Consider the following 14,546-nt stretch of genomic DNA (forward strand, 5'->3'; position numbering starts at 1 on the left):
AAGAAGAGAGCAGGCTTTGGAGAGATTTTGTGATTTACTCAATATGGCATAGCCACAAAAGGGGAGATCCAAGATTAAAATTCAGATTATTCTGGCTAATAGCTAAGGCTCTGGAGTCAATTCTCGATGATTTTTCTCTCTCTTTACTAACATGGATGCTCCAGTGTTTGCACTGAGACAAAAATCAACAGCGTTTAAATACAGTTTATGGGGGCATGTTCGGATAAGTCACTCGCAAGTGAGCATTCTTGTGGTTTGTTTTGTTATGAATCAATGATAACTTAGGCTATCAACTCTGCCAAATTTTAATATACATTCGATAACTGTTTTCATAACAGTTAAAGCTTGGTCTTAAAAAATGTATGAGTGGGTAATACTAAAAGATATGAAATATAACCAGCCCAAGTAGGAGACTAATTACTTAAACTTTCCCTGATTATACATATTTCATTTATAGGAGCACATAATACAAAATGTCTCAGAATGGAGCTGAAGTTATATCACAGATTAATCTATTTACTTCTGACGAAAGATTTTAACTTCATCCTAAATGCAGCATCTTTCTCTCTGTGTCAGATAACTTCCAGATAAAACTCCTTAAAAGAGATATTCTAGATAAAACTAACTTCCAGATAAAACTCCTTAAAAGAGCTATTTTCTCAGAGAAACTGCATGGCCATCTTCCTTATAATGCTCCTTGGTTCTGGAGGCTACATCCTGGGGTCAGGAGGTTGCCCCTGAACTCAGTCTCCTCTTTGGTAACACACTAACCCATCCTCTGAGCTCCTTAATGAGTGCCTCAGAAACTTAAGCCTAATGAGACAGCCATATGTGGATGATAGATGGATTTTGGACAGAGACGGAGAGACATGTTGAAAGACTCATGGTGTTCCCAGAATCAGTTGTATAATTCTTGACTAATTTTTATTGCTTTGCTATCAGTCTGTGCCAAATGCTGGCAGCTTTTTTATTCAATGTGTTATAAAGTGATTGCAGGAGCAGTTTTCTAGGTAGAGGGGAAATTAGCCATAAGTGGCAGGTATTTATGTTTTGTGGTGCGGGAGGAATATATATCAAAATTTTAATTAGCCTTTTGTGGACAGATGTTCTATTGTCTTATTTATAATACTGCAAACTTACTGCTATAGTGAGGTGACAGTACTCTTCTGTACTTTTGATTGCTGTATAAAACTCCATTCTCAAGAAATTTGTCTTATTTCATTAAATCAAAAACTGCTGACCCTGTGACTGGTTAGATGACATAATCCTTTTAGAATAAATGGTAACAACATTGTTAATTTTGCAGAAAGTTAACAGTGTTACTGTGGGGAAGTAAAGTGGTCAGAAGAAACAATTGTTCAAGCAATTTATATTAAAAAACAGAAAACAAAAAGAGAAGAAAAGTAATGCTTTATTAGCAATAATCATATATTAGTGAAAAGTCGATTTGACAAAAATGAAAAATCCATGTATAAATTCTTATCTGGACATAGTCCATTCAATGATTTCATTTAAGGCTAAAATGTGGTGAATTATTATTTAAAAAGCATTAGTAAGAAGTAAAACTATCTTTATTTCCAATGACATGATCTTGTATACAGAAAAACTAAGGAATCCACTAAAAAATTATTAGACCTAATGAACAAATTCAGTTGGGTTGTGTCATATAAGATAAACATATAAAAATCTACATATTGTATGTACATATAAGAGTATATATTTCTATACTCTTGTAATGAACAATACAAAAACAAATAGCAATTTCACTCATTTAATAGCATCAAAAATAATAAAATGCTTAGGAATAAATTTAACAAAAAGGTGTGAAATTCATACTCTGAAAACTACAAAATATTGTTGAAAGAAACTAATGATCTAAATAAATGGAAAGGCATCCTGTATTCATGGATTGAAAAACTTAATATTGTTAAGATGGCAATATTCCCCAAACTGATCCACAGATTCGATACAATCCCTATCAGAATCCCAGCTGGCTTTTTTGTAGAAACTGACATGCTGATCCTAAAATGCTTATAGAAATCCAAAGTACTCAAAATAGCCAAAGCAACTTTGAAAAAGAACAAACTTAGAGGACTTGAATTTTCCAACTTCAAAGCTTACTACTACAAAGGAACAATAATTAAGACAGATAGTATTGGCATGAAGATCGACATATAGATCTGTAGAAAAAACTCCAACATATCTATGGTCAATTGACTTTCAAAAAAGGTGCCACGACCATTCAATGAGGAAAGAGTCTTTTCAACAAATGTCTGTGGGACTACTGGATATCCACCTTGAAAAGAAAAGTTGGACTACTACCTCATACTGCATATAAAAATTATCTTGAAGTGTAATAAAGACTTAAAACAGAAAATCTGTAACTATAAAAGTCTTAAAAGAAAACATAGGGATAAATCTTCATGACCTTAGATTTAGCAGTGATTTCTTAGGTATGCTTATGAGCAACAAAAGAAAGTGATTAACTGGACTTTATCAAAACTTACATACAGCTTTTGTACTTGAAAGAACACTATCAAAAGAGTGAAGCCACTAGGATGGCTATCATAAAAAGTCAGATAACAAGTGATGAGGATATGAAGAAATTGGAATCCTCATACAATGCTGGTGGAACTGTAAAATGGTGCAGCCATTTTGGAAACCAGCGTGGCAGTTCTTCAAAAAGTTAAGCATGGAGTTATTATATGACCCATGAATTCTACTTCCAGTATATTATTCAAAAGAAATGAAAACACATATATACAAAGATATGTACACTTATTTTCATAGCAGCATTATTCAAAGTAGCCAAAGGGTGGAATAACCCAAATGTCCGACCACTGATGAATGAATAAAATGTGGTATAACCACAAACTGGAATATTATTCAGCCCAAAATAGGTATGACATACATGCTATAACATGGGTGAACCCCCATGCTAAGAGAAAGAAGTCAATCACCAAATATCATAACTTTTGAGATTCCATTTACATAAATTGTTCAGAATAGGCAAATCTACAGAGACAGAAATTAAATTAGTGGTTGCCTAGGACTGGTGGTGGGCAGTTGGCTGCATGGGAGTGATGACTAAAGGATACAGGATTTCACTGGGAAGTGATAAAATGTAAAAACTAATTCTGATGATTTGTTGCATAGCTCTTTGAATTCACTAAAAACCACTGAGGTGTACACTCTAAATTTGTAAATTGTCTGGTATGTAAATTATACTTCAATAAAGCTGTGACCAAAAAAAGCATGATTTCTGAGGCAACAATCACACACTTTTAATATTAAGTATCCAGCCCTTTCAACATAGATTCTTCAGTTATTCCTGTGCAACATAAGGAAACATTTTTGAAGAGAACCTTATTTTGTCTGAATGAAGAAATATCCAATATACTTCCAAAATACAGATTCATTTAAACGTTGGTATGTCCCAGATGCTTATTAGCATTGTGAAGTGAATGATTGAAAAGGTCAAGGGATGTGAAATAGGAGAAGAAATCCTTTAGGCTTTTTTCTTTTTTAAACAGGTGCACCATATCCAGAGAAACAGTTGGTGTAACCCTTATATCCATCTTTTTTGTTGATAACTCAGTAGAAAATACTATTTTCAGAAAGTATTGTCTTGCCAGTGAGTTATACATTTACCACTCCTCATTCTTGCCCAGCTATGAGAATAATCTTAGAGCATCGTATGGGATCCTGAGGAGCTGACGCAGGCGCCAGTTCTTTTTGCCTTGTTCCTCTCTTCTGCCTCTGAGCCTTTCTACTTAATAAATCTGAAAAATGTATTAGTCACAGTGGTTTTGGATTCTGCTTTCCTAAAGCTCTGTTCTAAGTGAGCTGCTTCACTTCTGAAAGAAAATTTCCCTGCTCTTTGCCTTCTTTCAGCCTGGGCTTTTCCAGACCTAAAATGTCAAAGTATCAAACAGATGGAATTGCATTTGGCACATTGGTTTGGTAGGGAATGATTCCACATTTTCAGTAGATCTGTAGTTGTATTTTTTAAAAACAATAGACTTAATAGAAGACTCACTGAATCCAGTTCTCAGTTCTCCATCTCAAGTAGCTATTGAATTTAGATAAAATATTCAATACTATAAAATAAAATCAGCACTGGCCATTTGCTAAGGTACCTAGGAAGTTAGAGCAGGCCAGATTTTTGTCTAGTAATTCTTTAGAAGAAAGAGTTTTAGGAACACTTGGATATACTTCAGTACTTTTTTTTTTTTTGATGCATCTGGGCTAAAGAAGTTAAAACACTTTTCCTAACCCCATGTGAGCAGAAGAATAGCTTCCTTTTTGCCAGGGTCTTGTGCCCAAGGAGCAACATATAACAACATTTTGTTTTACCCTTTAAAAGGATTGGCACTAGGTTTCCTTTAAGTAGAAGGATACAAAGATGCATTTCTGTGATTGGAAGTGCATTCTTTTTCTTATTGGGTTTTGCACCTACGTGACTACAATTATGTCTTATTGCACTGCTGACTATGGCTCAGGAAAATGTGAGGATGAGTAATGCCAAAACAACTGAGCAGGAATCAGGAGTCCTTCTGGTTTCTAAGGCTGGCTCTGTCACTATCTCTGGCTTTGGGTATTATTTCCATCATCCAACAAATACTTATAAGTACATACTATGCATGGGCAAAGTGCTGGGTCTAGATGTCTAAACTTGTAAGAATTCAGTTTCCCCATCTGTAAAATGAAACATTAGTTTTAAGCTGTTAGCTTGATTTTTTCTTCTATGATCCAGAGAGCAAAGGTTAACATATTTGACCTTTCTTCTGGAGAAATCAGAAATTTTACTCATATTTGCACACTTATATAATGCTTTCTCACTCATAGAGATGTTCCCTTTTTTTCTAAGTGGTGTTAATAAAGTCCTGTACATGCCTTAAACTAAGTTTTGAAAGTCACCTTACGTGAAAATTGTGTGTGCATACAGCTTTACAGGAAAATCAGCAGTGGAAATGTGACACTGGGCAATTTTCAGTGTGGTGTCACAATTTTAAGTGGCTGGAAATTCCCTCCAGTCTGAATAGAGAGGAATGACAGGATATTTTGTTGCTCTTGAAAAACTGTTGGATACTAGTCCATGTTTTTCTTTCCTTGTTTAAGAAAAAAAATGATCAATGTACACGGGGACCAATGAGGCTGTAGCCCAGTTGTGGTGGCAAATGTTCTTGGTCGCAGTCCCATTATGGGATATGGGCCACTTTATAAACTGCCCTTCGGTGCTTCAGCCCTGTTCACAATCAATCTGCCTCCTCATGGTGGAGGGTGAGAAGGAGATAGCGGAAACCCTGACCCTGTATTTTTAAATGTATCCTCCTTTTCTTGCCCTGTCCCTCCTAATACGAAGAGTTAAGTAGCCAAAAGAACAAGTCCACCCAGATCTGAATCCTTTCCTGTTTAGATGAGCTTTGGGGACTGGGATTCCAGAATTTCCTGTTAACAGGGCCACCACACTGCAGGTGAAGGGACCCTGCTTGAGGGGTGGTCAGGCCAGGTGTGGACCCAGATTAAACCTTTCGGCTAGGGTGTCCATATGCACGCACATCAGGGAAGAAAAGAGAAGGGAGAACGGGCTCCAGGCCATGGAAATACTGGGCTGGGCTGGGAGTTAAGTATTAACTACTCTTTCTGAGACATCCTCCTATGTGTATGTTTCCATGGTTATTCCCTCTCTTCTGCCAGGAGCACACATTTTCACAATTTAACTCTAAACCAGGTTAAGCTTTGAGGGAGGAGTGATTGGTGCTAAAAATCAGAATAACTAACATTTTAGTAAGGTAGAGAGGAAGTAGCAAGTAGAAGGAGAAAAAGGATTTGGGAGGGTACTGGAAATATTTCTTGTCCTTGGGGGAATTAATATGGGTATTCACTTTGATATAAATCATTCTGGGTATTTTTCTTTAGGTGTGCTATGATTTTCAATAAACATTTTTTAAAGCTCTGAAAAAAAAAGCTCTTTGGTCCCCTTTGGTCTCCTCTGCCCCTCATTTACGCATCTCCCAGTCATGTTGGTGATCTCCTGCCAACAGCCCGATCACACTGTACTCCCATGTTGATCCCTGGCTGCTCACCTGGACTGGGCTTGCTCCTTTGACTGCTCACCCCTCCCCACCCCAAATCAACATGGCTAGGCCTCCATTTGTTCCGGGAAATGCTGTGCTGCTGTCAGTAGCTGAATTAATTAAATGCATCTTTAATGATGCAATTACTAATTAATGTGTCCTTTGTTCCAGGCAACAAAGGGCTTAATCTTGTTAAAAATCTACTTCTGCTCAGAAGGCATTTATAAGAAAAAGAACCTCCAGAGTGAAAGGAAAACTCAGAACTTCCTAGGTTTTAGGAAGAAGAATCATCTGGTGAGGAATGTTCCCTATGTGTCCGTTTGCTTGGATTTTTCTCATTCTGGTTACAGTTTCCATCACTTCTGTTACCAACATCCCCGGGCCACTCTCCTCTTGTGTGAGTACAATCTCTTGTCCTTAGTGAGGAGGCAAACTTATTTTTAATACTTTTTTCTTTCTAAATACTAATGTAGAATAAAAGGGAGATAAACAGATTATAAGAAACATAAAACTTTGCTTAGCAAGCGCCCTCTGTTTTGCTATAACACAACTGTTGAAATCATAAGAAAGTTTGAGTTCTTAATAATCATGTAGGAAAACAATTATTTCAATTGGAAAAGGTAAGAGCCAGGGAAAGAAAGATTCAGATTCAAAACAACAAAGTTATTTTAAGGAGCAACACTAATGATCCTTGGCTGGAATTTCAGGTAGGCTGCCAGGGGAGTTTTGGCTGGCAGGCTTGATGCCCTTCAAACCACACCATGTTACGGCTTTCACCTGTGGATAAAGCTGTTCCTACCAGGCACGTTGGCAGATGCAGGAGAAGCAACCATTGGATCCAGCTTTCAGGCTGGGGAGACCCAGGCAGGAGCGCCACCCACAGGATGCTGGAATAAATGCACTCCTTAGGAAAAGATGAAACAACATTGAAGAAAAATCCATCTCCAGGTCAGAAGCAATGGCCATTCATAATTGGGAAAGCCAGGTAAAATATGGGGTGGAAGGGCAAAGTTAGATTGTAAGTGGAAGAATAACAAATTTCCTTAGTAATAGAAAGGTCAGAAACTGGTTGGAACACGGTGTATAAATTAGAGCAATTGGTTCTGGACCAAGCACCTGAACAGTGATCAGAAGCCAGCTGTCATCTGATGTCTCAGGTAGAGAGCCCATGGATTGAAGAGCTCATGATTTAAAATAAAAAGCAGAAAACATGGCCTCTGTTTTATGTAGCTCATTTCTCTTAATTAACTTTCACTGTTTATGACTTGGAGCTCTAATTTATTATCACTGTCTCTCAATAAAGAAAGATATAAAGGAGCTATAGGATTTGACTATGGTTCCCAAATAAATAAATAAATATAACTGGACCTTGATTTTCTAGAACCCAGGTCAGCACTGTATCTATTAATTGTTCGCTTCTCAGGAAAATTGTCTTTTGAGTAGTTTTTTTCTTGACTCAACAAAAGGTTTGATTACTTTTTTCTGTTAGTGTCCAAAGACCTACATAAAAATTATATTACCCTAAAAATCCTATTAATTAAGATTGATTAACATGTGGGGGAACAAATTAGTTATGTAATCATGTATATTATAATGGTAAATAAATTATATAGGCCTTTAATAGAAAGTATGCAAGTATTTCATAAATATAATTCTTCACTTTTAAATAATTACGCAGGATAGACTTCCAGAAATTAGTAGTTTTAAATTACTTAGCGTATTTTCAGTGTGTTTTAAATTAAAAATTAGATTTCCGTCCTGTGTACTAACAGTTATTTGAAAACTTTGAGTGATTTCGGTTAATCAGAATGATTGCCGAGTGTCACATCTTCTTGATAGCTGCCCTTGCAGTACTATTTTAAGGCAAATATTAGATTTTTAATTAAAGTGAGGGAGAATATTCCTAAACTACATTCTTAAAAAATTCAGAAATATATACTACATGTACACTCTTTCTGGAATATGTGATCTACTGGGAAACATGAAAGAACATGGAGTGAAAACTGTTTTGCTCTCCAGAGCAGTTATTGTGAAAGGATCTCAGAGTACTTCGCAATCAATTTTTATTATCAGCCAGTTACAAAAACCCTCAAAATCCAATAACTGGCTCATATACTAAATAGTAAGTGGAAAGGGGAAAAAAATTAGGAAGCATAGTGCATTACACAAGGTATCATAAACAGACCTAAGTTATCATTATTAATGCATTCGGTTATTGATAAGCATGCAGACAGAGCCACATTTTATGTGATAAAATTTTATCACAGACTCACTCACAGCCATTTCAGTTGTGTTACTGCCCTCACCTCTGTTTCAATGTCCTATAATGCAAATCAGAGACACTGACACTGATGTGCCCTAGGAGGAAACAGTTTCTAAAGAAATTTGAAATTCTGAGAATAGCAACAATTTTGAAAAAGAAGACGTGGGCCAGTAATTATATATGTTAGTAGATATTCTGAATGGACATGGAAAAGTAGAAGTTTAGGAGAAAAGTAAGAAGAATCTGAGAAATAAACACGTTAATGAGGTCCTGATAGAAAAGGCAGCAGCTGGGGGTCCTTTAATATGGTCACACAATAACATGTTTGTGCTATGTTCATTAAAATAAGTTTATTTAATGTGTTTACTGCTGAAACACTGAATTTGCCAGAAATATTCACTCTTGGTTATTGAAATTAACATTTTTGTGTGCCTTTGGCTAATGTTAACCACATTATTTTGTCGAATGGTAACAGCTTCTATTTATATAAGCTTCTTCTTTTTTCTTCATAAATATATTCTAAGGTGTTAATGTATTTGGTGTTCAGATCATTTGGTTAGGGTTAGCTTTATCTGAATTTTCCTAAAAATAATATCTATCTTATCTGCTTTCATATTTAAAAATTAAACTGCTGCGTAGATGTGGATGTATTGGGTGGGTGGTGGTGGTGGAGGGAGGTGGAAAGGAAGGGAGAGGGAAAGAGACAATTTTGAATAGCAGAGGAGGTGAGAAATACACATTTTTCGACACACTAACACAATATGATAGTCTTGCCTAGCATGCTGAGATTTGTGGGCATAAAATAATCTAGTACAATATGCGTTTTCTTAGGGCAAAGCGCACTGTTGGGGAATGATTCTCTTCTTTCTCCCTCTTCTCAGACTTCCTTAGGTTAAACCCAAACACTTAATAAATATTTGTTATAATGGAATATAACAGAATTTGAAGCTAGATGTGATCTCACAGATCATCAAGCCCTAACTCATTCTGTTAGAGAAGACAAAATTATTTTCTGATTTCTTAAAACATTCTTGCATTCTTTCTATTAAGTCTGTCCTTCACACACAAATCCAGTTTTTCTCACCTATATCCCACTCTGCAAATATTTTTATCATAGCTCCTTTAAAATTTTATCACAGCTCCTATTAAGTTGTATTTTCTTCATTTATTTACAAACATGTTTCCCAAATCTGCTTAGTTCATCTCCTCCCTTTCCTTCACTCAACCAACTACTAGTCAAGGCCCTCTGCCTCCCATGCCTAACTTATAATATCCTTATAATATATATAAAGGACCAGGCTTTATTTTTTGTTGCACTTTTAGGGCCTAGCACAGTGCCTATCCTGGTTTTGTTACATTATTGCTGAGTGATTAAGTTTATTGATTTGATAAGTGTCAGTGGGGAAGATGGACCAAAACACCTTTTATTGTAATTATCATGATTAAGTTATCCGTAGTCAGAGAATGTTTGATATCCTGGAGAAGCAGAGCCAAGTTCAAAGAGTGAATTAGCCCTTAGTGGAATTGGCATCCCTTCTTTTAATGCTATTTCTAGAGTGTTAAGTGAAGTCTAGTGATCTTTTTCCCCCTTTCTGTGTTGGCTTGGTTGTGACTGGGGTTGTATTATTACTATGGCTACAAAAATGCTTTAGTAACTGATGAGCTCTGACATCGTACTCAGAGGCTGGAAAGAAGATGTTGGTTTAAAATATTTCAAGTTTCTCCTCTGAGGAATCCTATAGAGGTCAGTGCACATTTTGGAGGTGCTAAGTGTACTCAGAGAAGCAGCCTGTTTCCACCTTGTCTCTGGAGTTTTAAAGATGTCACTTCTTAATTTCTCCGGAAATCTTATTTGATTTTTTTCGTAACCTTTAAGTCAGTGCCTCATTAGTTTATTAAGTACCAGCAAAGTGTCATTAAAAAACCAACCACATTGTTGTACTTCTTAATACGAAAATCTTCTGAATTTTATTTAAGGGTGAAAAAATATGCATTGAACTTGAAATCAGTTGCTCCTCTCTAAAATCCCTCTCCAAAGGTTTCTTGAATCCATCTCTCCTACGGCTATTCTCGAGTTCAAACTCCCCTTGCTTCATTTCTTCCGGATCTAAGAGACATTCCTGCTACCCCTCTAGTCTTTTACCGCTGTCAGAGTAATCTTCTAAACTACTGCTCTGATGATTACTTCTTTCCAAACCCTTCCTTTGACTCTCCTCTGCTTGAAGAACACAGCCAAAGTTTCTTAAGTTGACAAATCATACCATATCATTTTCTCTCTTGTTACACATATCCTGCACTATAATGCAATTTACCTGTTCACACATCACTGAACGTACCTTGTGTTTTTTCACCTTCAAACTTTAGCACACATGAGTCATTTGCATGGACATTTATTCAGAGCCCCAGATTCCTATCTCAATACTTCAAATTTACCGCAAAGGCCATGGTATCCTTTACATTTTCCTTGAATCCCCTGAGTTAGAAATGACTTTAGCTGCTCTGAATTTGTATAGTGCTTTAAAAAAATTGCCTTGAATTGTGTTATTACATTAGCATTAAAAAGTACCTTTCTAAAACCAAAAATAGAACTACCATATGACCCAGCAATTCCACTCCTGGGTATATATCTGGGGGAAAAAAAAGCTAATTTGAAAATACACATGTACCCAAATGTTTGTAGCAGCATTATTTACAGTTGACAAGATATGGAAGCAACCTGGGTGTCCATCAACAGATGAATGGATAAAGAAGACATGATACACACACACACACACACACACACACACACACATACATACAATGGAATATTACTCAGCCATAAAAGAATACAATTTTACCATTTGCAACAACATGGATGGACCTGGAGGGTATTATGCTAAGTGAAATGTAAGACAGAGAAAGACACTGTATGTTATCACTTATATGTGGGATCTAAAAAATACAGCAAACTAGTGAATATAGCAAAAATGAAACAAACTCACAGATATAGAGAACAAGCTGGTGCTTACCAGTAGGGAGAGGGAAGGGGAAAGGGCATTATAGGGGTGAGGGAAGTGATGTTTTAGGGTGGAGCTTGATTTCCAGGTTGGCAAAAAGGTTGAGGGAATTTTCAGTGAAATTGTTAGAAGTAACTTATAGAGTCACTGAGACCCCAAGTTTTTTCTGTTTCAAATGGCTGTGGCTATTATGTCCATCATCTATCCCACAGCACAGTGGTCTTCAAACATTTACCAGGTGCGGACACCTGTCCTGGGAACAGTTCCCTCTGATACTTGGTCTTTCCCTCTTTACACTGTCAGGTGTAGGCCAGGGGAACACTCTGGAGTTACGACACATGATCACATCATGTCTCCATGACAGAGATGCTGTGGAACCAGAACTCCTGCTCTTTAGAATAACTGAGACAGTGTGGAAGTCCAGTGATCTCAACACAAGAAATATTTTAAAGAAGTTCAGTGTGGTCATTATTACAAAGCACAAAAGAGTTCTCCTGGGCTGATGATTAAGCAGTAGTCCTCATCTGCAGTCCACAGAAACTTCACAAGCAATGGGGCAACATCAGACACAAATCTCTTATCTTTCTGGAGTGATTGTATGTTTTTCTTTTTTGCAATATGGTGGTGTCTTAAGTCCATTTTAATAGAGTTCAAGTTCTTAATGTTTAGCATCTCATTAACGTAATAAGGCATTCCTCTTCTTACTGTGTCAAAATACCAAAAATATGTTTCCCACTCACTTTCCCAGATATCATGGTGTATTGCTGAATATTTGGAAATAGAAAAGTAGAAAGTTTAATCTGAAGTTGTTTTACATACTTCTACCAGGTAGCTATAATACCAACGTCTGCTTATTTCAGAGAGATACTGATGTTTAGATTTTGTCTACATTCCGATGACTCTTATTTTTACACTATGCCATTTCTTAACTCAGTAAACTAAGCTAAATGTGGTATATACTTTGTTATTCTTACATAGCATGTGCTTCTTTTCTCTTACATTTTGGAGTTGTATTGTGAATAGACATAATCCTTGCTGGTCCTTTGGCAAAGGATGGAATTTCTGGGATTGGGTGCTAAATTCAGGTTTCAATCTTTAAAAATCCAGGAGTTTAAGTAGGAATGCATGTTATCCAAAACAAACTATTTCCCCATCATAACAAAGCCTATGCAATAGGTAATAGAGACTTGCTGGAGCTCATTAATTTCTTTGTTGCCATCCTTTCATGCAGTTTCTCAGGCACAAGTCTGAAAGTGCTTTTGAACTTAAACTGAAAGTTAAGAAAAATACAGTTGAATTAGGCTTACTGTCATTCAAGCCTTTCTGTGAAAAACAAGGCCGAGTTTATAAATTTTCATTTTTTTTCTTTCAATATTCATAGAAAAACTAAGTTGTTGAAAATCATCCCTGGTGTTTTGAGTTGGAATTTCATGATTGTTTAACTTTAATTGTTTTAGAGGTTACTTCATCAAAGAGCCATTGACCGAATGGCAGATTTAATGAAGTTTCCACTAAGAAGGCATAATCACAATGGATCATAACAGAACAACATAGGCCCTTGTAATCAAAGTGCTATAGTTTAGTGAACCCAAAGATTCCCTAGGTGCTTTACAGTTTCTTGAAAGTGATGAAATCATGACGGAGGAGGACTTCAGACCTAAGATAATAAAAATAAGCTCTCTGGAGGCTTTAACAGTAAAGACACATTTTGTTCAGTAGTACATGATCATCACCCAGTCATTTTCCCTGTACCTTCTCTCATTCAAGGACATGAGTACTACCTTTACAAACTCTTCAGCCAAGCACTTAAAGCCTTCCTACCAATTTTCCTCCTCTGATCGGCTTCCTTTCCTCTACTCTCCTTACTGGGTCCCTCACAACTGTCAAATCAATGTGCAGTTTTTTCCCACACAGAGCCCAATCTCCTTGCCTCTACTTCTTGGAATTTGCCCGCTCCCCACCACCCCACCTTTGCTCCTTTATTTGTGCTGATCCATGTTCCCTTTCACAATTTGACATGTATTTTTTCCAAATAGACACAAAAAACCAACTTTCATAGTTAATTCCATGTGGTCCTTCAAACCATGATCCACATCTGCTTTCTTTTTGTGGGGAAGCAAGAGTAGTAAGTTGTGTCGCTATTTTCATCTTTAAGACTTTGGCCAATCCACTTAGATTCATTGTCTCTATATTATGAATAAATTATACTAGTGTTACTTTACAACTGGATTTGTAGTCATGATTAAATGAAACCATGAAGGTGAAGTATGTATTCGGAACAGGGCTGGCACATAGTAAAGTTTTAATAAATATTATCATACTAAAGCAAATACATATTTTCCATACATAGCAAGTGGCTGGAAGTTTTCCAAGCCTTTTCTTGTGTTCAGTTTATCCATAATTATGCCTTTTTCAGGATGGACTTATAGAACTCTCTAGATAATAGAGAATACTGAGATTTATGTCCCTTATCAGAATGTCTTAAGTGATGTGGATTTCTCGTTCTTAGGCTACTTGAATTTTCATGAATTTTTAGACATTAGATAATATCAAAGTGTTGGTGGTTGTTAATTTTAGCACAACTGCTAGTTAAAGATGTAATCTGTTGTTGGCACTTAGGACAGTGCCTGGCTTGTAGGATGCCCTAAGTAAATGGTATTATTATTATTAATATTGTTGCTGTATTAGGAGTGTATAGGATTTTTCTCTCCTTTCTTTCTATTCTCTTAAATTAAACAATTACATTGCATTTAAACATAATGTCCAAAATGCTTTTGAAAACATTTCAGAATATACTCATTACTTAAAAAAAAGTCAGTGATATCCTAGAGATTGTCTACATCACTTAAAATTTATACATTTATAACATTCCAATTTTTTTTGTTGGGGGGTAATTAGGTTCATTTATTTATTTAATATTTTTAGAGGAGATACTGGGGATTGAACCCAGGACCTTACCATTTGAACTATGTCCTCTGGCTGACATCTTAATTTTTGAGATGATCTTTTAAAGTTAAGAAAGCTAACTTAAAATGAAGTATCTTACCAGAAGTTTTCATTAATTTTTTTTTGCATTTCTATGAAAATCTTCAAAATCACTTCATTAAGCACTTAAAAAGCAGCTACCACAGGCCCGAGGGCTGCACTGTGTGTTGATTCCCAAGAATGATTTGTAGAACATTAAAATCCAAAAGCGGTTTCTGAAAA

General features: G+C 36.2%; 1 protein-coding gene across 2 annotated transcripts in view; it reads left to right on the plus strand.

Moving 5' to 3' along the window:
• The first annotated feature begins 6,872 nt into the window (after positions 1-6,872).
• The window catches only part of CFAP299 (cilia and flagella associated protein 299), a 493,878-nt gene continuing 486,204 nt past the window's right edge, over positions 6,873-14,546 (plus strand). Inside the window, exon 1 of one of the 2 annotated variants that reach the window (XM_072942181.1) lies at positions 6,873-7,065. In XM_072942181.1, the coding sequence (XP_072798282.1) occupies positions 6,977-7,065 (89 nt within the window). In that variant the 5' untranslated portion in view covers positions 6,873-6,976. The remainder of the gene's footprint in view (positions 7,066-14,546) is intronic. The other variant, XM_006198219.3, reaches the window with a different exon arrangement.

Source organism: Vicugna pacos, chromosome 2, assembly GCF_048564905.1.
Source record: "Vicugna pacos chromosome 2, VicPac4, whole genome shotgun sequence".
Lineage (NCBI taxonomy): Eukaryota > Metazoa > Chordata > Mammalia > Artiodactyla > Camelidae > Vicugna > Vicugna pacos.